The sequence below is a fragment of the Poecilia latipinna genome, unplaced genomic scaffold (genome assembly GCF_001443285.1).
Source record: "Poecilia latipinna isolate Pla-1442-1.1 unplaced genomic scaffold, P_latipinna-1.0 Scaffold981, whole genome shotgun sequence".
NCBI lineage: Eukaryota > Metazoa > Chordata > Actinopteri > Cyprinodontiformes > Poeciliidae > Poecilia > Poecilia latipinna.
This window is the reverse complement of record NW_015113597.1, coordinates 123607-148751: the sequence shown is the minus strand read 5'-3', so window position 1 is coordinate 148751 and position 25145 is coordinate 123607. Positions and strand designations below refer to the sequence as shown.

At 40.2% G+C, this 25145-nt stretch overlaps 3 protein-coding genes across 5 annotated transcripts in view; all 3 read right to left on the bottom strand.

Moving 5' to 3' along the window:
• Window positions 1–6467, bottom strand: part of LOC106958381 (hemoglobin subunit beta-1-like) — a 16072-nt gene extending 9605 nt beyond the window's left edge. For both annotated transcript variants that reach the window (XM_015050255.1, XM_015050254.1), the window contains exon 1: window positions 6455–6467. The gene's annotated coding sequence lies outside the window, so the exon portion shown is untranslated. The remainder of the gene's footprint in view (window positions 1–6454) is intronic.
• On the bottom strand, window positions 1138–4240 carry LOC106958383 (hemoglobin embryonic subunit alpha-like). The gene is made up of 4 exons (XM_015050256.1): window positions 4144–4240; window positions 1846–2083; window positions 1557–1764; window positions 1138–1449 (listed from the first exon to the last, which is right to left on the bottom strand). Exons 2-4 carry the CDS (start codon window positions 1941–1943, stop codon window positions 1321–1323), a joined length of 435 nt encoding a protein of 144 aa, XP_014905742.1. The 5' UTR covers window positions 1944–2083; window positions 4144–4240; the 3' UTR covers window positions 1138–1320.
• On the bottom strand, window positions 5856–24548 carry kank2 (KN motif and ankyrin repeat domains 2). Of its 2 annotated transcripts, none has more exons than XM_015050252.1 (14): window positions 24431–24548; window positions 24129–24308; window positions 18710–18793; window positions 14945–15025; window positions 12593–13930; window positions 11149–11319; window positions 10948–11056; window positions 10229–10777; window positions 10061–10148; window positions 8613–8832; window positions 7624–7766; window positions 7283–7483; window positions 7107–7205; window positions 5856–6072 (listed from the first exon to the last, which is right to left on the bottom strand). In XM_015050252.1, the coding sequence occupies exons 4-14, from the start codon at window positions 14979–14981 to the stop codon at window positions 6016–6018; spliced, it is 3012 nt and encodes a 1003-aa protein (XP_014905738.1). In that variant the 5' UTR covers window positions 14982–15025; window positions 18710–18793; window positions 24129–24308; window positions 24431–24548; the 3' UTR covers window positions 5856–6015. The 2 variants fall into 2 exon arrangements, with proteins under 2 accessions (XP_014905738.1, XP_014905737.1); XM_015050251.1 differs by having other exon boundaries at window positions 24138–24308.
• Window positions 24549–25145: the final 597 nt, after the last annotated feature.

Below are 25145 nucleotides of genomic sequence, written 5' to 3'. Positions count from 1 at the left end.
ATGTTTAAAATTTGTTCTTTAGTAAAAGGGGGAATAAAAAAAAAGAGGGGAAAAAAAAAAAAAAAAAAAAAAAAAAAAAAAAAAAAACATTTTACACGCGTTATAAAGAGATTTTGCAGGCTTTACTTCCTGTGGTTCAAACAAATATTTTCATGATGAGTAGGATAAAAATATAAATATATTTTTAATCTTTTTCATGGCTGTGGAAAAACAAAACAAAACAAGACAAAAAACAAAAACAAAAAAACGAGACACACATGAGCTAGTTGAAAGACATTACATTGATAGTCATTTTAACACCGTGAGCCGTGGAGCTATTCTGGTTGCTGGATGAACTTCAGTAAACAAACGACAGGAGGAGCAGCACCTTGGAGAGCGCCAAAGTACCAAATGGCCTCAGGAATGCGGAGACGAGAACTTCTGATTGCAGCTACTGTTTTTTTTTTTTTTTTTTCCCAATATATGAACAAAGTATGAAATTCTTCGAATGTGCATCGCAAATAGCTGGAAAACCACGTGGAACAAACTACAGAGTTAACGCATCAAAAGCCATAAAAGACGAGTCCAGAGCGACAGTGGTTAAAATCTTCAAGTTAAACCCGGCGGCTAAGTTACATTTACTTTAATAATATTGTGAAAATTAGGTTACTTTTAGGAGCATTTTGCTTTTTCTTGAGTGATAATTATGAAGTGTTCTCACTTGAGTAAAATTCCTGGCTGGTCTATCTACCGAGTAACTTCACTGAATGAAGAACAAGTTAATTTTAACCCAGAACTCACCAGAGAATTTAGATGGAAATACATCTATGATTTCATTTTAAACGCTGGTTGTATCAGTGTAATGAGACGAGCACTGTACAGAAAGTTCATATTTTGTCTTTTAAGAAATATTTTCCCCAAAATATTGAAGATCACCAATATGCTTTTTGTTTTTTTTTTCTTGGAAATTGTCCCCACTGCTCCATATTTTCTGTTTATTAATAATGCCTCCACAAACTGATAGATGTTGGAGGTTGTACTTGATATGTTCTTATTTGATCTTCCTTTTCGAGATCTTTTAGCCTACTTTATGTTAAGAAACACAAAAAGCATTTAATCAGAGTTAATTCATGATTTAAGATCAAGAGTAATTCCCTTTTCACACAAGACCAAGATATTGCAACCTTTCTTCTCTTAAAAATTGCATCTTTTCTGCGAAAACAGAACACAAATCTTCAGTAAAGAACCAGAAGTCAACATTTTGCGTTTTTTTCTTTTTCAGCCATGCATTTATTGATCACACAAGGTGAATTCAGGTGTCTGGATCTCCTCTCCAGGCGTTCATCTGTACTTCTCAGACAGAGCCAGAGCCACGGCAGCCAGGAACTTATCCATGGCCACGTGGACCTCGGGGGTGAAGTCTTTGGGGAAGCTGATGGCCAAAACCACAAGGATGTTGTGGGCAAGAATCTGTGGAAAACGAGTGATGAGACAACACTTAGACTTCATGCAAGTCTAAGTGAAAAATAAAGGACCAATGAACGGCTCAAGCCACACTCTTAGCTCTGAATCCTCACCTTAAAGTTGGCCGGGTCCACTCTCAGCTTGAAGGCGTGCAGCTCGCTCAGGTTGAGCAGACCTGCAGTGAGGTCATCGATTTTAGCCACAGCGTCAGCTACTCCAGCCATCACCGTGGCTCCGTGCTTCTTCACTGGAGCAGAGCCGGGGCTCATGTCCTTCCAGTGGGAGAAGTAGGTCTTGGTCTGTGGGTAAACCGACAGCATCCTGAGTGGAAGAGTAGAATGGGTGGGTAAAATTGTAAACCAAAGAAGGTGTTGAAATTCAAAGGTTTCAGGTCTCATTTACCTGACAAGAGCATCTGTTCCAATGGCTGCTGCCTTGGGAGAAATCTTTCCCCAGAAGGCTTTGACGGTGTCCTTGTCCTTGGCAGTAAGACTAGTCATTTTGGCTGTTTCAATAACCAACTAACTAACCAGCTAAGCGCGAGAGCTACTTGTCTGAGAGGCAGCAGAGGAAACACCCAGCAGCACCTCCCCTGAAACGGTCCACGGGAGGCGGGCTGAGTAATCCTGATCAACGGTTTCTATGAGATAAAAATCTTTCAGTGTCTCTGAAATTTCTTTGAATTACAAACTATTATTCAAACTTACTCAGTCCTATATGACAAAATATTCAAAAATGATGAATAAAAGTGAGGAGGGTCAGGGCAGTTAGAAAATGGGAAATTTACTGTTAGATTTAAAGGTTTTCATTTTCTAATTTTCTCTCATTTGTATCTTGTTTAAAGGAATATGTAATGATTTTACACTTGTTGCTTGGAAAACTGGCTTCAGTGCATTACAGAAAGATTCACTCACTCGTTGCAGTCACAAATTTTAAGGCAGTTTGTATTTTTACTTGATAGATCAACACAAAGTAGCTCAATGTGAAGTGGGATGAAAATGGTACAATGTTTTTGAATGTTTTACTAAGATAAATCTGAAACGTGGCCGTATTTATGTATCCTTCAAGTAGAAGACAGCAGTTTAATCTTAGCATGTGGTCAATAACATAAAATTCCATTCAAATACATCACAACTTTGGTTATTACATCAAATTTGGAAAAGTGTTTAAACTACATGAATACTTTTGTAAGACATTGCTCAACAGGTTTATATTGAATTCATTTAATATGAAGCTGTCCTTTTTTTGTGATTGTACTACCAGAATTAAATCAACTTTCAATTACATTTTATACTGATGGAGTTATAGACAGGGGTCCCCCTCTTAAAGAACAATGCAACAACACAGAGAAGGTCCAGGCAGATTTTGAAAACCAGGCTCTGCAATCTGGGAAATATTAGATTTGTCTGGAAACATTCCAAGATGTTGAGTTTAGTTACTTTCTGGCCCCTGCAGCCAAAATATATATTAGAGCCTAATCTAATCAACTCCACTGCAGCTGCAGGGCTGGATCCACACTTATTGAAGAGACAAGTCTCATTTCTAGTTTAGCTGATAGGGTTGTGCTTTGACCTCCCTGTTATACTTCTAGTCCACGTCTGAGAAACGCTGTGGAAACGCTGTGTACCTCATTTATGAATAAGTTAAACAGAACATAAAGCATCATGCTGCTTGGAGACGGCCTGATAGCCTTTACATTTAACACGATCATCTATAATTTTCTTTCTAATCTCCTGGGACAACTCTGCTCTTTGCTTTCTGTGGTTCATGGTCAGTGTGATGCACACCATGTCGCCAAACAGCACAATAGTTACCTGTCACCCTGTAGCTCAGAGAATAGGCTTTAAAATGTTGTTAGTTTATAAATCACTGAACAGCTTAGCACCACAATCCATTAATGACCTGATGTTGCTGTATCGGCCTTCCAGACTTCTGGTTCTAGTTCTGCTCTGCAGCCAGAACCAGACATGGAGAAACAGCATTCAGCTTCTATGCACCACAAATCTGGAACAAACTTCCAGAAAACTGCATAACAGCCGAAACACTGAGTTTAAAATAAAAAAAAATCTAGACTAAAAACCCAGCTGTTTAGAGATGCTTTTGAGCCATAATAAATTAAACATCAACATATTTGATGTGCATTGATGACTGTGACGACAGCGCTCATCAAAATGTAATGTTTTACAGTGATTTTCTGTTGACTGCATGATATCTTTTATGACTTTGCAGTTTTGTGCTTTTATGCTGCAAAGCACTTTGATCTGCCTTCTTGCTGAAATGTGATATACAAATACATTTTTAAAAAAAGGGAGAATGATGCTTGTCAGAGGACACAGCATAGTTTGGATGATACAGATGGGAAAGATGATTCTCCCTCATGAAATTACATTGATAAGATGTTTTATTCTTTAATCTGGCAATGTACTTTTTAAAAAATAATTACTTTCAAATGAAACATTTCAATCACCACCATCTTTCATTTTGGATTAATGATGCACTGACTCAGGATAAGAACAATAAACACATTTGATGTAATAATACAGACTTTTAAAAGAAGACTGGCCGTTCTAAACAAGAGCAAAAGCATAGGTCGACTCATTTTACATAAGTAAAATAGATGTTACACCAAAACAAGTCAAATGGATATGTGATTATCTCTAATCAGGCAAAATAACTATTTAAAAAAACTATATACTTTACCTGGGTTCTTGCAGAAGAGGAGTAAAGCTCTGAAGACACAAAATCAACTACTAATAAATAAAAATAAGGATGAGCAGTAATTGTGCTTTTAACAAGACAAATATTAGCTCACTCATTTTGTTGACTTAATCTATGTTTCAAGCTTCAACTGTAGAGATGTAATCTCACTTACTATGGATCCAGTAGTGCGTTATCTCATCAGCTCCTCCCAATGACAAGCAGCTGTCTATAGCCAACAGCTGCTGCTGCCAGAGCGTTTTTCCCTCAAAGATTACAAATCGTGTAAATTTATCAAAGACGACTTCATTGTTTTTTGAGAAAAGCGCTGAAATGGACGCAGTCATCCCACCCCTAAAGTATACGTTATTTTTGTGGGGACCCATCTAAAACCCGGATACAGATTAAAGTATTTCATTAAAGCTATTTTAAATCAGACTACTCGGAGAGATATTATATCAAGCATTGTTTTGTGTGTGTGTGTGTGTGTGTGTGTTGCAATGTCAGGTTTCCAGGTAACTAGTTTTTCCCAATGAATTTCAAAACATTTTAAGGCCTCAATTTTAGATGTACAAGTTGTAGGATGCACAGAAACTCTGAACCTTGAATGAACAGAAGACAAAGCACGTGTTCTACATTTATTAAGTAGTTTTTCAAAAACGCACATATTACAGAGGACAGAGTCTATAATTTACAGAAACCAGCAGAGAGAGGAAAAAAAAACTGAATTGTGCCATTACATACAACTGGAGTGAGGTTAAAAACCTCTATATGTATAAAAAAGATAGATACTTAAATTAAAAACTCCAAAGTTTATCAAAAATTCTTCACTAAAAAGTGGATATGAAAAAAGTGGAAAAAACCTTTAAAAAGTAAAAGACATTTTGACATCAGCTTACACACTTTTGTAGAGTTAGACTTTAGGCATAACCATTCTGAGTTTGCGTTGACATATATTATTTCAGTATTTATATCTTACACAAGACACACTTAAAACTCAGTCAGCACACTCACTTGCCGTTTCCCTGACAAGACCTACAAGCTTCTCTAGCGCCTTCAGTCACCGTTCAACCAAGTTAATCTTACAAAAACACGTTGCATAAGCAGATACAATCTAATCTCTTCTTACCACTGCTGAAGATACCTTCCTGACTATAAATTAAAAAAAGACTATGCATTATACACAGTCAAAGTTGAGGGAAGAGACAAATCTTTTGGTATAATTTGCCAATGCATAAAATTTTTATTCATTGTCTGGTAAGACATTTCCCACTGCCTGGGAAATAAGATTAGAATCAGAGGTCCTGAAAAAGAATAATAATAATAAAAGATAGAAAAATACTCTGTAAATAAATCCTGTGTATAAATAGACAGAATGTGGAGGTGGTGTCTTTTGTTTTATTAATTAGTAGCACCAATGAGCTAGTTGATGCAAGGACACTTATTTATGAGAGGGCTGGCTTTTGTTATTCCAAATGGCAGTAATGGTCGCACATAATGACACTGCAGAACAGATTTTTCCTCAAATAGAATTTCAAATGAGACAGATTATGAGCAAAATGAGAAGAATGACTCAACATCATCAGGATAATGAAATTTGTTAACAGTTTTGACTTAAGTGCCACCAAAAAACAAAACAGTGTAAAGAACTGAAATGTTACATTGTCAGACTGATGAGACTAAATGACAAAGACAGAACAAAACTAACATATGACAATGTTTTAAGCTGTCATGTTATTATTATATGCACAATGTGATGTACCTAAAACTTTCAGAGTGGAACAAATACATGAACAGACACACTGTGTTTTTTTTTCTAAATTACAAGGATGGAGAAACATGAGTGGAAGCTGCTGCGAGCTGCAGGAGACGAGTTTATTTTGGTTCACCAGATGGAGGAGAGGAACCCAAGAGAGGCGACTTAGGCGACACCTAGAAAGAGCAAACAATAAATAACTAAAAATCAGTCAATACATAAACAGAAGTAGAGAACTTTTATATTTTCTGAGCGCATGCAAGAAGCTTAGTGTACTTAAAACATACTTTTAGATGTGCAACGTCGGAAGTAATAAATTGTATGCTGCTTCCAATATAAATTGTATGACTTGAAGTCCAAGTGCAACCATTTGTGAATATCTTCACAATATTTTTGAATATTTTCTTAACATACAAAGAGGAATGATGAAATACCTGGACAGAATTAATACTTATTTTATTGTATTTGTAGGTCAAGACCCAGGCATCCAGCAGTCAATGAGTTGACAGTGAAGTTGAAGCACGTTGGTCCTGTGGCCAACAAATCTTCTTCTACCACACTGACAGTTTGTATTTTATGTCTCTGCTCTGATTTTTTTTTTTTTTTTCACATATGGAACTTTGTATTTTTTTCCTGATGTTTCCATTTCTCCTGATTTATTTAGATTTACCATTGGAAACATAAATGTTGTAAATAAGCTTTTGCTTCTGTATAGATTTCTTCTGTTTTTACTTTTTTGTCACGCTTGGATGCAGAAACCCCCTCGCCCTCACCTTTTAATGAATTTTAATTTTTAAGGAAAAAATGTATTCCAACCAACCTGAATCTTAATGAAAAATAAATAAATAAATAAGCAAAAACAGAAATAATAATAATAAAAAAAAACATAAGGAAAAACTTTTCGCAGCAATTTAAGTTGCAATGCCATATTCTAAGTAAAGCACATTTTTCCCATAAGCTATTCTTGTTCAGCCTTCCTTTGTCTTCACCTTCCTGAAAATGAACATTTAAAACGCCAACATACTAGACTGAAGAGTATAGCACAGATATTTGGGGGTTTTGTAATTTACCTGAGCCTGGAACATTCCTACCCACAAGAGATTTTCCAAGGGCAACAATTTAAAACATTATGTACTTTGACCTCCTTAAAAAAAAAAGTAGGTAGCCATAGCTTGATAATAGCATTTTACCAGCCTAATTCAGTACTCACAGGTGAAGGAGGCTTGGCAAAGTTAAGGTGGGCATACAGGAGTACAGCAATGTCGTTTTGGCTGGCCTCCAGGGCGATGGACAGAGCAGTGCTGCCGTCCTACATGACACAATGGGATGAAAACTAGACGATAGCAAACACTGGGGAACAGCGAGAGGTGGACCAGGTTTGCTTACGTTATCGGTGAGTGTCGCATCGCAGCCTGGGACAGAGAGCAGCTGACGAACAATGTCCACATGACCGTGCTCACAGGCACACATGAGGGCAGTGGAGCCATCATCGTCACGGATGTTGACCTGAGCTCCACAGGACAACAGCGCCCGGACCATATCCCCTCGTCCGTGACTCACGGCGAGCATCAGCGCCGTCTGACCAGCCTGCAAACACACATGTGGATCCGAACACCAAGACCGACAGTCAAACTGTTGAAAGTTATTCATAAAGAATATTTGACTCTGACTGGAGTTTTTGCAGGCATCAGGGTGCAGTAAAACCTAAGCAGCAGCAGGGGGCGCACCTGGCTGGCTCTAGCGTTGACGTCTCCGGTGCGGAGCAGCTGCAGGACAGTTTGGAGGTCGCTGTCAGAGTGAAAGGCAGCCAGAGCCGTCAACATGATGGCTGTGTAGCCGGCCTTGTTCTGCTTGTCAGCATTGCACAGGCCTGTCAGGTAGAGAGGGCAATCAGTGTGGCAGGAGGTAGAGCAGCAGCAGAAAAATAAAAATCATCATATAACATGCTAAAGACAGGCTAATCATTGAGATGCAAGACACATCATCTCTCTTAGTCATCATTAGAGTAGATTAATAACTTAAAATGGAATTTTCTACTCTTATAGTGCTGTTATTTGGGTTTAAACACATTTTTGCTTACATGTTCAGTATTTGTCCATCCCCATATTATTTAGTTCATTTAATCAATTTAAAATATAAATGCAAAAAAAAAAAAAATGTTCGACAAATATTTTTGCATTAGGCAAATTTTATATATAGAATCCTTGAAAATCAGAGAATTACAGACAAATATGGAGAATACAAGGAAGGAAGGGCAAAAAACAAGATAGGAAGTGAGGAAGGAATAACAAGACAAGGAGGAAGGAAAAATAAAAACAGTGAAAGAAGAACACAAGAAAGACGGAAAGAACATGGAGATGAAACAAAGAGAATGAAGAATACTAGGTACCATGGAAGGAAACAAAGTAAAGAGTCATAGGGAAACGGAGTAAGGAAGGAAACAAGGAAGTAGAGGAGATGATAAAGCTTGGAAATGTGGATATTTGCCCGTAATCGATTTTTTTTTTTTAAATACTTTTCCAGACCTGGAAATTACTTGAAGCAAATTCCAAACTTCCCAGCTAGCTCTTATTATACAGAGCCGTCACGCCAATATGAAACAATTTCACAGTAATACCTGAAACACTTTCGCTTGCATTACCCCATTTCATGCACTGATGCATATAAAAAAGACAAAGAGTCAGGGTCTGTGGTCACATCATATCTCAACTCTCACCAGTGTCCAGCAGGAGTTTGACCACAGGGAAGTTGGAGTGAGAGACAGTGTAGTGCAGCGCCGTGTTCCCGTTGCCATCTGCCATGTTGATCACAAATTCCAGCAGCTGAGGGGAGATGGAGGCAAAGGTGTCCATGTAGGCCTTGACGACCGCTGTGTTGGCTGCCTTGTGACAGGACACACGCAGCCACTCCTGTAGGACGATGGTGTAGGCCGTCCTCTGTGAGCAGACACAATGAGGACGCTTGAGGCAGATAAACATTTAACAGACTGCCGAGTACAAAGAGATGACTGGGTAATGAACTCAAAAGTGAAAGCAAAATGCATTGTTTGAGATTTTAGTTGCAGAAAACAATATAAAACAGACGCGTCACGCTTAGCTGTTTAACCAAATACAGAGCACTTTGCAAATTGATTCATTCTTGATCTTTTTTTAGATTTTGTCACATTACAGTCAAATTCTGATACGTTTTAAATCAACAAAATCCAAATATCCATTTGTGGCAAACCCCTTTTCACTGATACCCCTAAATGCAATGAAGTGTAACCATTTGCCAATAGAAGTAAAGTTGTCCAAAAGCTTAAAGCAGGGTCAGATTGAGGAGCTGCAGAGATCCACAGTTCAGGTGGGACAAGATGTTGAGGACAACTAATTCCAATCTGGCTCTTATAGATGAGTAGAAAAAGGAAAACCTTTCATTGGAATGTGTACAAGTTCAATCTTCACTTTGCACAGCAAGCATGTTGAAAAGCTGCTTGGGTCAGATTAAACCAAATCTGAACATGTTGACCCAAATGTAAAGATCGATCTGGCAGAAATCTGACACTGATAAAGGGATGCTAGTCTGAGTTGATGGGATGATGCGTCAAGATAAGCACAAGGCAATCCTCCAAAAACCTCTTAAAGGCTGCAGGAGGACACGTCTCCTTGACAAATCAAACAAAGCTCTCTCCCACTTGAAGCCAAAGCCAAATGCAATTATTAAGGTCTAAACATATCCATGTTTAGACCTTAAGAACTGGCAGACCTAAATCCAATTCAGAATCATTAGGACTTAAAAAGTTATGTTCATATGACATTTCAGTCCAGTATTACTGAGAATAGTCTGGTCTGCAAATACAGACTTCCTGGGGAGGAATACCACTAGAAACCAGTGATAATAAAAATATTTTTTTATTAGTGGAAAAACAATAATTTTCCTTTTACTCTACAGTTCTACTTTATGTTCCATCACATTACAATCCTAAAATACATTAAAATGTGTGGTTGCAATGTAAGAAGTTGCGAAAAAAAAACCAAAAAAAAAAAACCTAAAGGGGCATGGATGCTTTTGCAAAACACTGCAGATCAAATCTCACAAAGCATATCGTTTCAAGAAAGAGAAACCATCATTAGTTTCTTGGATTTCTAAGACGCAGTTAATGAGTGAATTAGTGTGGAGACGTACTGCTGCTTGTTGGCTGAAAGCATTGGGCTCCCCCAGGGCTTTCTGCAGAGTATAGAGAGCCGACATCAGGCTTTCACTCAGCTCAAGCCTGCACAGACAACAGACAAAACAGAAAAATCAGAGAGAATCTTCGCTGACAGATTCTCCTTATAGTGTGTCTACATTTACCTGACTGGTTTAGAGGACTCGTGTTTAACGCTCTCAGGTGCTGCTTTGGACTCTGGCTGACAGGAGGTGGTAGACGTTTGTGACAGAGGGTTTACCTCTGCAGATTTAGTGATGCATGTTGAAGAACACTTAATGGCGATTGGTGCAGATTCGGAGTTAGGTGATGTGGAAGTGATCTCCTGGGTAACAGTGTGCTTATCTGCTATTTGGTCCACAGGGGAGGCAGAATCCTTGGCTGGAGGCATTGAGGTGGAGTTTGTCGTCGATGTGTGGGAGGCACATTTTCGCTCAGAGTCAGTCGCTGGTGACTGATGAGCATTTTCCGGCAGTTTTGTGTCTTGTAAGTGGGTTATAGCTGGCATTTTTATGGCAGTTTGTTGAGGTACACTGGTGCTTTCTTCTTGGGGTTGGGGAGTTTTATTAACAGTTACACGCTGGAGCTGATTGGTGGACTCTGGAAGTTTTTCTCTTGCTTCATGGTATTCACTGGAGTCGCTCCCATCGTCTGAACTCTCACTGCTGCTGTCATCTGAAGAGGTGGACTCGTACCTGGAAGACGGTGCATCTTTTACTCCTCTGAAATGTTATTACGAAGTTCATGAAAAGTAATAAAGTTATGTCTGCTTTATTTCCATTTACAGCATCACTTTGGCTCTAATGATTGCAGCGCTAAGTGGATAAAAATGGCTCGGTGCTGCTTTGCTGTAATAGCCACTTACCCTCCATTGACTCCAATGAACTGCAGGTTTTTCTTTGTAGAGGGGGAGCCTGGTTCACCTTCTGCTTTCCGCTTCATAATTGATCTCAGCGAGGACTGGGGAGATGAGGCTAAAAATGAGAAACCATCAATCAAAGTTAAAGTGACAACATGATGCTTGGAGAACAAAGTCAGAACACTTCACTTAACTCAACCCACAGACCTGATTTAGAAAAGACCTCGGGAGACTCTTCTTTGGTTTGCACCAAGCCAATCTGATCACCAGATGCTACAACGATGGCAGGATTACTGACGGGTACAGAGGTGGACAGTCCACTTTTCAGGACGTCACGGACCTGCTTGGAGCTGACTGCAATCGGCAACTCAACGGGGGCTTTTGAGACATGGGAGGAACTTCAATAAGTAAATGATTACAAAAAAAAAAAAAAAGCAGTACAGTACTGAACATCCATCCCAATAAGATTTGATTCTTCCCAATCCGTTTTAGTTTAACTATCCAGTTTTTGTGTGGAAAATGCATACAACTTTCAGAAAATGTTTGTATAAATAAATGCTTGTTTAAAGATAAGAAACTGTGAACTTAAGCCCTAATTGGACCAAAGTAGTTTCCAAGTTTCTTCAAGAGAAAGTCCTTAAATGTTCTACAAACAGTTAAAAATTCATTTTTTCATTCATTCATTTTCAAAATGAAGCCATTCATTCCAATGGCTTCATTTTTTCAGAGAATCATATCATTTTGTCACTTTGAACTTCAACTCTCTTATTTCCTCTTCCCAGTGATTTTTTCAATCAATCTTCATAGGGTTGCAGTGAATCACATAACACAAGGTTTGTCTTTTTATTCCTGTAAGAAGGTGGATCAATGACCAAGTCAAACACTTTGTTTGCCAAGATTATTCACAAACCAGCATATCCGACTTCTTAGCAGTACTCATGAACGTTCAGTTAAAGGAATCCTCACAATTCATTGTTAAGCAGATTGATAAATGCCAGATGGCAATAATAAAAGACTCAATGTTTATAAACAAAGTCGTAAATTGTGTTTATACGTTCGGTTGAAAAATGATGACTGCAGAATTGTGCGGCAGCTTAAGTAGAATTTACATGAAACTGCAGGAAAATGGAAAACAGCAAGGTCATGTTTTCATGCATTAGTAACTCTAACTTTGAATGGTTTTAACATGGAGGTCTCTATATTAAGTCTGGTTGGTCATGATTAAATTTACCACAAGACCTCATTATAAAGGTGTTTTCACACCTGATAGTCCGGTAGACCTGCTTTTGGAGAGGTCTCCGGTCTGCTTGCCTTTCATAAATGCCATCAAACCACACCAGAATTCATTTCAACTGAACCAAAACTTTTAGGCAAACCAGCGTTTGGTCCACATTAGCTGGTTCACATCTCTCTAAACAAGCAAGAATTTCTAGGCAAACCAACTAGAGTTCGACTAAAGCAAACTAAACAGGGCTGGTGTGAATTTGTCCAATCCCACAACAGCAAAAAGGAAATGTAAAGTTAGCACCAGGGCTGGAGCTGATAAGTTTAAGTTTATTAATGTTACTAATAGAGCACGGTCTCTGAAGTGGAACTACTTTGGTGGAAAGACCCTCAGTTTTTCTCCCTACATCATCAGTTTGACACAAACCTTCAGTTTGTCCTTTGTGGTGACCTTCTGTAACTCCACCCGCTGGCTGAAGTGAGGGAGAGCTGCAGGTCTCTGCTCGGAGCAGCGTGCCCACCTCCACTACCGTAGGTTTCTCCAGTGTGTACACCTGGATCCCCACAGTTCTCTGCTCCCTCTGCTGTGGCTGCTGTGTGAAGCTGACCAGAGTGTGCAGACTGCTGCCTTGTGGTTCCTGCCACCCAATGCTGGTTGCCATTACCGGATGCTCTGCCTGTGGAGCCTTCTGCAGCTGTGCAGCCTGCAGTTCTTGCAGAGTCCTCTTTAGCTTCCCCTCAAGCTGACCAACTTGATCTTTGAGAACCTCTGCTTCTGGGAGAAGACCCAGATCCTTCTCTCGAACCCAGACCCCCACATCACGACTGCCCCAAGACCCCTCTGGTCCAACTCCAATGGTGCGAACTTCTCTCTTACCATCTGGTCGGGCTCCACCCACAATCACTGTGTCCTCGATTTCACAGCCTGAATCCTGCTTAGAGACTTCAGTCGGAGACAATGACTCTGTTGTCTTGGTGCTTTTAGCTGCCGTGCCTACCTCCTCCTCAGGAATGTCGATGTACAGCTCCCCACGGTTTCGACCTCGGCTAAAACCCAGAGTGTGTCCAAGAAACTTTTGGCTTTTGAGCTGAACGCTGAGCTGCCTTTTCTCCTCCTGCAACACAGAGATTTTAACTTGCAGCACAGGGATGGTCTTCACCTGCTCCTCCAGCTCTTTTATCTTCCTCAGGGCTGCAGCCATCTGCTCTCTGACATGTTGCAAATGCGCAGGGGTCGGAGTCACTGGTGTGGACAGGCCCGAGCTCATAGGAGTGAAGGTCCCACCCCCACCGTGTGCCCGGTTGAAGCTGTGCGCACTGCTAAGGGAGGTGTTGGACCCTGCCATACTGTTGTTCATGCTGCCGAGGTTGGAGAATCTCCTCCCTTCTTTCTCCTCCTCCAGCTTCCTGCGAGCGTCTAAAAGGGTCTTCTCCACCCGAGCTGTGCTAAAGCTGGGTCTCTGTGATGTGTGGTAGCCTGGGGCACAGTAGGAATAAGAGGAATGCCTGCTCTCCACGCTCGCATTGGAGCACAGAGACTCCGTGGAGGTCCACCAGGAGCCGGTGTAGCCGTACCCCCGAGGCAGGGAGCCATAGCGCGGCCGGCGCTGTATAGGCACCTTTTTAATAGTGTTACCCTTTTCTATGTCGTTAACATATTTGAGGAAGTCCAGGTCCAGACGGTAGCCATAGGGGGTCTCCACTGAGTAGGGCGCCTCCTGTTCTTTGGTGTGCAGCGTCGGAGGAGCAGGCGAGTTGAGTTTCCCTGCAGGGGAAGGAAATCAACGTTAAACAAACGGAAATCTTTGTCTAATCTTGGGCTCAGACTTTAAAAACAGGAATAATCTCTGGAGTCCTGTGTAATAGAGTGTGCACTCTGTAAAATTCCCCTAATTAGACACCAAAGGGATTGTTGTTAAATCTAATCTCACTTTAAGACGAAGTGCACATATGGGTCCTAAATATGTGACAATAAAAAATAATAATAATAAAAGATGAATAAACGAGTCAATAAAGTAATTATTGAACCAGCAAATACAAAGAGTTTAGACAATTTAACTCAAACAATTAATTAAAGATTATGAACTAATTTTAGGAAAACATACACAGAAAATATTCAGTTAGCAAATATGTGCCTGTAAAAAATAAGGGCCTAAATAAATAAATAAAAGATTAAAAATAAAATGGTAAATTAAACAAACGGGTATGATGACACAAATAAACTACGACATTTTTAAAACTTTTTTTCCAGAGCATTTGTCAGGATGATTATTACTCTATGATCCCCCAAAAACCTAAAGCACTGAAATGCTAAGGCTAATACATTTAAAATGAATTATGTGGCAACGCAAAAATATCTTCAAAGTAAATACAAATATGCAAGTTTTTAAAAAAACCCCTCTCTAACCATATTTTTTTTTTAAATCTTACATTCACTCCAGATAGTTGGGTGTAGTTCTTTAACTAAATCAGGGGTCAGTAAGGGGTTAAATTAGCTCTGCTGTAAAAACCCATTTATAGCTTTGTTGTTGGTCTAATTCAGACAAAACAAAACTCTTATCCGCTACTATTACTCAGTGATCTATGTGGCACCAGGAAAGATGAAATGATAAAACTATCCTTTTGGAAGAATTCTTTTAAAATTATGATTTTTTTTTTAAACAGAGATATAAACCCTTACATGTTTCTAGTTTTTCTGGATTTTTTTTTTAAAATAAAGATTTAATGTAGCAGCATATATTCAGTCATTATTGATATTATCAGTAAACATAAAACCAACCTGGGAAGCCAGGGTCCATGTGCAGCACCTGAGCCATGACGAACCAGCAGCTGCTTTTCAGTCACACACACAAACTCTCACCTGTGAGACGACAGACGGCTTTCAATTAATAATGAGCAGACTGGATGTTTCCTGCACCAACAATAATACAAAGTTGAAGTAATTATTTTAATTATCTGTTGATGAATGAGCTGGACAGAACACACAGTGTAGTTTATATATATATATATATATATATATATATATATACACATATATATATATATATATATATATATATATATTATATTGCACGGCTTTCTCAGCTTCTAATTTTACTCGTTTATCCTCTCAAATACAGCCGATTGTGTATTTGCTTCTGTTCTTAGCAGCCTGAGAAGAGCTACAGGGGGAAAGTTTCCTGGCAGCCGAATCCAGCACAGAGATTTGCCAGTTACAGCCTTATTAGGAATCATCTGCGCACACCAACTTTGTCTCTCAATTTAAGGTTTGCCTCTCTGCTCCTTTTCACTTTCTTTTTTTTTTTTCTTTTAATCTTCCACATCAGTTCTTTTCCGTCTCTCTTACTTGGTGTCAGCTGATGATCAGGGGCTTTTGGGACTGCTCACTTGTTTTTCTCCACTATTCCTCAAATCTACTTGAATGTTTCTGTTATTTCAGAGGTGGTGTGTTTGATTTCTTAAAAAACAAAAGATTTCCTTTTTTGCCTTTTTAACGTGCTGGCAGAGGCAGCACCGAGTCCCCCTCACGCCAGTCATTTAGAGTTTGTATCTTCTTGGAAAAGATTAACTTTCTAGGTCATCACTTTGTGGGAACGGGTACGCTTAAGTCAGCCACAGAAAAGTTCAACTTAATTTTATTACTGCAGCTCTAAGAAGCTAAGACCAAACATTTTAGCAAAAAACAAAACAAACTCTGCTTTATTTCTGAAGGGATAGTCAATTTGATTCAGCACTGGGTTGTTTCTCTTCTCCTCTTCCCACCCTTTGTCTGTCTTGTGACCATAACTGGTGCTTGCTCGTTTGTGAAAAGTAGGACGCTTGGAAACACTGACTGAGCAGACTTGGTATTTTTGAAGTGCTGTGTTCACTTAAATTTCCTCTAATTCTCCTCATCTGTGCTCCTTCATCACATACATTCTGAATAGCCACATACCATGGAGATGTGACAGTAAGGTATGCATTCATACACACAGCAGATATTTGAAAGCCCTCCTTATCAGACTGCTGTAAGAATCAGTAAACTGGAAGGTGCGTCAAGAACCAACGTTTAGTACCAAGTGAAATTAATAAATGCCCCAGATGGACATGGGCTGGTTAAACCGCTCAAATTTAAAATACTGACCTTACAATTCAAAGTGTTTTTTTTTTTTTTTAATTATTTTTTTATTAAGCTTTTAGAAGAGCTAGACATGAGTTTTCTCTGTCTGTATAGAGTGGTGATGCTTTATCACTTGCTGTGTCCCTACACTTTTTCCATATTTAAAAAGGAAAAACAACCAGGCTATTCGGAAATACAACTGATCAAAAATATGTAGGACTTCAAAATAATATCAGTTAATCACATGCTAAATTACAATGAGCTTGGGAATTTCCAGTTTCCACTTTCAAAGGGCAATTTTGTTGAAAGAGACATCATAATAGATTTTATTTATGGTTTTGGTTGCAAGTGGTTTTTATTTCTGTTCCCATTTTTGGTTGCTCTGTTTTATTGTGGATATTTAAAATATCTTCCAGTTCCACAGTGGAATGTTCTTTACAAAATTAAAATTTATTGGTGTTGGAGGGAGTGAAAATTGCAAACGCAATACCAATTCATTACTTGAAAATGGTCTCCAAACAACAATATTATCATTTATCTCAATAATTGCTGGGGCAATTTATAATCCTGCATAATTTGCTATGTTTAGAGGCTTAATTGGAAACCAAAGGAGAACCAGTCAACACCCTCATTAGGGTACTGCCGTTTTAAAACCACTGTTGTCCAGGAGCAACCCACATGTCTGACAGCAGATAGCCAAGCTCATGAACCAACAAATATCAGATCAGTCTTACTTTGCAAAGAGAAGAACAGGAAAACAGGAGTTGACAGTTTTGATGAAGTCAGAAACGTAAAAATACATACATAAATCTTATTTCTGGTCAGTGAATGCACTATGCATATAAGCTGAAACGGGTCAACGATGCACTATGCAAGTTCAGTCCATTTACAGTTTAGCCATTGTGGACATTTTCATAGAGGAAAGAAGAAGGAAAGTTGGGTATTTCAGTATTAGTGAGGTTTTAAAATATACCAGAAGATGCTCAAAAGCTGTTAGTGGCTCTTAGAAACTGTTTTCTGTGTCAGCTGTTCATTCATGGCTCTACCTTTAAACGGGGAGTTAAAGTTCACCAGATAAGATAAGGAGAACGCATTACAGCAGCATTGCCCTGCTTTTCTGTTCCTACAAAACATTTAAACACTTAAAAGTCTCCAAGCAGCCAATTCTTAATCCTTGATATGAATTGTTACTTAGCCTTACATAAACATTCCCCATACTGTGGGAGTCTATGGAGAAAAAGGACGGATTGGTAATCTTAAATTATATGATGATAGGAAAAAGAAGAAGTATTTGAGCTGCCTCCTTGAGGATTTATTTTAGGTCCGTTTATCTCCAGCGCAAGTGTGAAACTGATTATCTTGCTGCACTTGTAGTGTGGTGTCAGTACGGCCAAATGTGTGAGAAAGCGACACAGAGACTGTGACAGAGTGTGAGAGTTTGTGGGCAGGAGGGCGGAGGACAGAAAGGAGAAAGTTGATGAGATATAATTAGAGCCGGCAGTTTAGCCACCAAACATCCCATCCAGACACAAAGGCTGACGTCCGCTAAATTTGTCCCGATTCCAAAACCCTTTTTCTCCCCCTCTTCTCTGCAAGCTACTCTCTGCTTCAAAGTTTCCCCTTCACTCCTTCTCTGGAAGCTCTTCCTCCCACATCATCCTCCCCGAATGCCCGCACCACGAGGCCTCCACATCTGTTTTTACATCAGCGGTGAATGGGGGTGATTCAGCTGCGTCTCCATGTGTGCATACGCATTCCCATAAGCGTCGTAGCATTACTGACCTTCTTACCATTTTCAGCTCTCAAGCTTCTACCATTCTTCAGATGCCTCTCCCCGACCATCCCGACTCTTCCCCCCATTAAATCCACACCAAAGGAAGCTCTCACTGCCCGGTCTACTCCCTCCATTCTCTGCCATTAAGATTAAGCTTGGCCTCGAGGGGGTAAGATGCAGGTCATCCAGCACAAATTACATGTCTGTGGTATGTCCTGTAAGATGTCACGAGACTAACCGCGTCGCACTGCGACTTCATCACCCTCCGGTGCAAACCGGTTTGTGCTTCAGATTTATTTTTTAAACTAAACTCTTGCATCCCATCTGGGAATTTGAAGACTGGCTTTGATTTACAGCATGCATAAACATTCTTGTCTCTTTGGTGTGTCAGAGGACCGAGACCACCCTCAGGAGTCATTTAACATACCAGGCAACATTTTTGAAGTCGGCTCTACTAAGTTTAACAGACCAATCGAGTCATTTTATTAATATTATTGCCATTGCAAAAGATTAAAAGTGTCGCGGTTGCCAAAGAATTACCTCTGGTCTAAAGATTAGGGATTTTTCCGTTGCAATACGACTCTTTGGTTTTATTATGATGGCTATTTTGCTGAACGTTTGGAAATGGGTTTTGACTTAGGAAAAAAAAAAGTTTTTTTTGTGCTCCATACCAGCTGCTTGCGCTGTGAGGATGGGATGTCTCCTCCCCAGGATCCTCGCTCTTCCTCACTTCTCTTTCCCTCAACAGTCAACACCTGTGGGACATATGAACAAAAGGAAACCTGAATTTTATCTGTGTACGCTCTACTGTAGCAGTCTGAAGACTGGAAAACCAAAAATAAGGGCAATATCTAAGCCCCATTTAATGGTGTGCAGACAAAAACAAACTTACGTCAGGTTACAAAACAGCATCAACACACCGCAACACTTGAAACAGGTTGGGAAAAATAAAAGCATCCATAAAAATTCCAGTGGTTTGACTGACAACTCGGATGCAAAGAATACACACCCGTAGGATGAGCTTCTCAGACCCCGTGATCCATGTTTAAGCGCTCCTCTTTCCCCGCCCTGTTCCACACTTCTGCTCTGGGTACACTAATCAATTCAAGGCTACATGCGGGAGTTGCCTTCCCCATGTGATTGGGCAATGTGCGCTGTTTTCTTGTGACTAATACTCCTAAATCCCATGGCACAGACACACACCCTCCAAGTTTGGTGGGAACAGCCATCACCTATGCAACCCAAACTGATTTCATGAGGCTTTTACTGCATTCCTCATTATGTAGACTTAACCACTGCATGAGTGTTCAGTGGATAAGCTACATGATGGGTGCCTGCAGATTCTCAGCTACGATTCGGGCCGGACATTTTGTCTGCCGGGCCTCAGAATTACCAAAGAGTGACCTTTGCATAATATCATAACAGAGCCCCTGGTTGTTCAGGCCATTGTTTAATAGTGTTGTCATGCCAGTGCCAGTGGAGGCAAGGGGGGGGAGGGCGGGTAGGAGGGAAGGTAGTGGGAGAAACAGATCGTTTCAGACCCGGAACGACGGCCAAATCACAAAGAGCCATTCATTCGGCTGCTAGTTCCACAGCTGGTTCTAATAGAAAGCAAGGAGGGGCATCTCAGAGACATAGAGGCTGAGAGAAACTGTATGTGCGGCGAGGAAATTTGCCTCAAAAACAAACAAACAGTTGACGAACTGCTGCTACAAAAGCCGCACGCTGAAAGTAAGTGGAAATAAAAGAAACAAAACGGGCACCGAGGGGACAGACGTCCGGAACTGATTTGGTCGTGTCCAAGAAGCATTTTTAAACTTTTCCCACTACGGAATCAACAACAGACTACTGTGTGCAGATGATTTTTGTTAGAAAGCCAGCACTGGAACAATAATGAATGCAAACTGTTACAGAGGAGACTGACAAAACTCCCACGCCTCCCATGAAAACACACAGATCCCCCAACACGTCAGCGCCGTCTGAGGCCCGAAACTCCCACAGATCGCCCAACACAGCTGAAGCTATTAAGTTGATTTATTCAGGTAACGAGCATTAATTATATAAAAACCAAACGATTTGGCTGTTTTTAAATTCACTGAGAAAACATCAGCAACAGGCTGCTAAGAAAAGGGCACATTTTTCATTCATTAGGTCAGCTAAGTAAAAGTTAAAAAAAAAAAAGCCTCTTATCAGTTTATGTCCTGGTGTCATCATAGCAGGCTAATTTATGTTACAAAATAGAGATAATGGGTTGAGATCTGATGAAGAAACGGGTTACAGGAAGGGGATTTTCATCTTTGTATTCCCCAAGGACACAAAAACAACCCAGTCACTTCCTCCCAGCCCAGGAGAAAGAGTAAGAGAGCAAAAATGAGCAAAGAAAAAAGAAAAACACAAAGCAAGAGAGGGAGAAATGTGCTTAGAGCAGAGCAGCATGTGAGGGGAGAAAAGAGTGGGAATGTAAAGGAAGAAAGCTTAAGTCAGAGGAAAATGGGAGTTCTCCTCCAGAATGAATCCCAGCTGAACTTCTGCTGCTTTTAATTTAAAAAAAAAAAAAAAAAAAACATCAGAAAGATCACAAAAGGACTAAAATGGCTCCTCACAAAGCATAAACAAACTTTTCTCATTGTCTTTAAAGGTTACGCCTAGAAGAATACCATCATTTACATGTTCCACCCACCCAAAATAGACTGACGACAGGGCAACCCAGCATGCAACACAATGCAACAAAACACCAAACCAAAAAAAAAAAAAAAAAACTACATTTCTACAGACTAAAAAAAACCACAAAGAAGACACCCATCTCAGATATTCACAAAAAGTTACACAAAGGTCAGTAAAAAAAGGCTCTGCTCCAGAGATAATAAAACTAAAAGCTGAAGAGATTTGTCCCGAGTCTAAAAAAAAAAAAAACTGAAACAAATCGCAACAAATCTCTGTCACTGCATAAAAACGTGGCTAAAATGAGTACGTCACTGCCTGACACAAAGCGCCTTTGCCAAACTGCGCTGAAGCCAGATGAGCTCATGCTATGGTGGTAATACAGTGTGCTCCTCTCCTTTTGGAGGGTCACGCTCTCTACTGCAGCCTTGAAATTTGGGACAGTGAAATCCTAACCCAAAGCAATGTCCATTTAGAAAAAACAAAAACAACAAAAAAAAAAAAACACACAAAAAAAGGCCTGTTTTTCACATTAAACAGTGATGTGGAGGAGCAGGCAGTAACTGGGGCTGAAGTCGTCTGGTGGCGGCTACAGAGCAAAGCCTGAAGGAGGGGCTGTCCGGCTCACATTACTCCTGGAACAGGAGCAGAATAAATACCCGCCGGTCTAGCTTATTGGTCATTGTGCTGACCTCCAACAGGAAACTGCGCAAGGGTGGGGCCGAGCGGCAAGGAGCAGCACCGGAAAAAAGATACACACTAAAAGAAAAAAAAAAAATCTATAAAATTTTTGGAGAAGATTCCTGAGCAAGTTGCAGAAGTGGGGTGGAGGGCAGCAAAGAAGATTGCGGCAGTCTTTTGGAGGTGGAGAACGACAAACTCCAGACGGAAATGAGACGAGGCGGAGAGAGGGTCAGAGCAAGTTAGGGTTAAAAGATCATGTCTGTGTGTGTTGTAGCAAAATGAGAAGATGTAACGCTACTGCGGATTGGTTAAGTCGTTTCCTCTCATGAATCTTATCAATTACTTCCTGGTTTCAGAAGAAATGCGGATGAAAATGCTCTGCAAGAATAAGGACAGCAAAACACCCTCCATGCCAGTTATACCAACATCTTTAAGCCATTTACTGGACAGAGGAGTCCAGCTGGCTTTTCTGAGTCATCAAGGTATTAAGTGAGATCAGTCAGATTATTCAGGAAGATAATAAATTACTTTTCCAGGATCCGACAACCAAGATTTAGACCATATGTTCACAATGAGCATCTCTCCACTGGTATCGTTAATCATCTATGTTGTGCTGGTGCATTATCTTTGCTGTCCTTTCTGCAGCCGGTTTTACAGAGTTGCATGATTTTTCCTTAGTTTATAAATAAGCCAGTCCTTATCCATCAGCCTTAAAACGTAGGAAGAAAAGCTCCGGTTGGAAAACAGCACACTAACTGAATGCAACCTTTAAATGTGTGCTTTTGTATTTTGATCTTGGAGTGAGAACGAAAGTCTTTACAGTGGCTCAAATCAACGTCAACTGAGCTTCTACTTAATTTAGAGAAAAGTTTGAAGTTTGCCAGAAAAGTTTGGTCTTTGTAGGTTCATTTTTTTTTAACACAGACAAAAAAACCATTAAAAAGAATGGCATTCCATAAAACTTAGAGAAGTTAATCTGTAATAAAGCCACAAGACAGTGACAAACCCGCCCAGGAGTTGTAATTTCATTAGTCTCAGCAAAGCATTTAAATGCCCGGCGTGTGGCCTGGTGTGCAAATGGGGTTTACAGCGCTGCATTCCACCGCAGCACCCCTGGGCCCAAACGCTGTAATGAGACAGCCACATTCCAAAACCTGGTGAGGGGAAACTCCGGACCCGACCAAAACATTCTCACATTGTGACTTTAACAAGTCAGGGACAGAAAACTCTTCTCCGGCTTTCAAGATCCGCAGAATTCCCAGCCTTCACTGCGAAGCGAAATGAAATCGGCTTAATGGGGTTCACTAGTAAGACCTAAACAACTTCTCTTTCCATGCGACAAGCCAAAAGTGAAGTCAGAGCCCAACTCTAAATGCCATGCAGCTGCCACAAGCTATTCCCTGTTATATGATTACATACAGTCAGTAAGTCATTATACAACAGCGGAACAGTGGAGTACTGTGATGAAGTGTAACAGGCCAATGAGTACTCCCCCACATCCTGCCAAGACCTTCATGTCCTCCACAATAACATCTGACGTGTTTTCTGACAAATCTGAACAAAATGCCACACAGCATCCACTCCGAAGTGTTATGTCATGTAAGGGTCAGGAAGTAAACAGCTTTGGAAATAATACAATCATTTAGTATTTGAGGATTTCCCTAGGAAATCGTTAATTATATCCGTCAAGCTGATAGGAGTTAATTGATAAGTCGAGTCACCAGAGTGCCTTATGAGAAATATCAGAACTATGTTCACATAAATGCAGTCAAGCTGGGGTATTTTACACTCCACCTGTCCTGCTTCATCCATAAAACCTCAACCCAGTGGCAGAGTCTGCCGACCAGCAAATCAGAGAGTAAAAAGTAAGGAGAGAGAAGAGAGAGTGGGGGAGTGGGGGGGCACATCTGGAAGTAATGAGAAGTCGAGGGATGCCTGGACCCACCCTCTCCCCAGAGTACTCCAGACAATTGACTGGTTTTAATCTCCTAATGAATTTAAAAATTGCTGAAATCCTTCACGTGCTTTTGGCAAGAGAAAAGTTTTGCAATCCTGATGGTTTCTATCTTTTCTCTACAGTGAAGAAGAAAACTGGCTCGAGCGGTAGAATATTGTCAAATATACGGGCGTTGAGTTTCTTTATTATTTAGTTTCCACAACGTTTGAAACAGCTTTAGTCAATTAAGCGGAGGTTAGGGCTGTGAGGAAAAGTCCTGGCTAAACGAGCCTCCATCCAAAATATCCAAACAGACCATGAATTTGGACTGCTGTAGAAAAACGCAATAGAAAATGTAACCAAATTAAATACGTCATTCTCTCTTTAAAATGACTGACGCACTCCAAAGTGCATTTCATTTTTCGGTGAAATGGGGATAATTAAACATATTTTTGGCTAAATTTTGCGGCGCGTCAGATGATGCTCCAAACAAACAAAAAAAACGGGGCAAACGACTCCGAGGCTCCGTCTCAAATTCCTCTGAATGCAAGACAGAAACGAAGATGCAAAATTATAAAAAACCCACCTTGTCTCAATTCTGCAAATTAATACAAACGTAGCATTGCATTTACGGGTGTTATAGTACATTTATAGCCCGTTACTTCACAGAAAAGACCCCGGCGGAATTGGGCAGAGCCGACGCTTCACAAAGAAAGTCTCCAGAAGGCGCGTTGTCTGAAGTGCCTCAAAACGTTTCGGAAAAGAGACGCGAAGCAATGGCTCAAACAGGGGAAATGAAACTTATTCACAGCGCTTACCTGGCCCCTCTCTGGAAATCCTTTCAACCTTCTCGGCCCAGGAGCGCTCACTGAGAGACAAAAACACTGCAGCCAAGATGCTCCGACCCTCCTCCCTCCCCGCTGCTCCTCTTAAAGGGCCAGCAGCCCCCAGGACAAGCGCAGGCTTTGGTCACTTACAGTAGAAACGATCTGACAGGTTTAAAATATGAAATAAAACAACGCAAACACATTCAACAGCTTCGAATGATGTAAAATCGACTATTTTGAGCGCTAGATTATGCTGTAATGTTATCTCCTAATCAAAAACATACCTGGAATGTTGGTTCTTTTTTGCTAGTTGGAGAATTTAATTGGTGGCAGCCATTCAGGTGTTGTAAAACGCCTTGGGGGACCAAGCGCCACCTTTGAGGCTCCTTCTCAGAGCAGCAGCTTCCAACATTCCCTCGCAGGGCAGCCCTTCCCTACGACTCCCCCTCTCAACTCCTTCAAACTAGCCAGCAACAATTAGCAAACACCTGATGGAACTCTAATGAGCTCTAATTAGACGTTAATAGAAGACCGATGTTGTGATGACTTCCTGAAGGTGGAGTTTCAAAAAGGTTTTAAAGAGACAGAGGTCTAATTTCAAGGCATTACATCAAATTTGTTTTAAGTCATGTTTGAGATTTAAAGCTTTTTTTCATAAAAGCTGAAGGTAACACTTACTCCAATCCATATGCCTGGAAAATACATAATACTGCTCTAGAATTGATTTAAAACAAAAATAAACATTGAGGGTAGAAATAACAGTTTACAGAATTACATGCCACACACACAACTATTAAAACTATTGCATGCAACAATAAATAAATAAAATAAAATAAGCCCACATTTTGACTCACATTAGTGCCATGTATGGCTAACCCAGAGACTGTAGGGGAAACTTTTCAGAACAAGTCCAAAAAAGTGGAAACAAGCAAAATGCAAAGCAGCTCTCTTCAGACCACATTATATATATATTTTTTAAATTACACTTTGTACAATTAC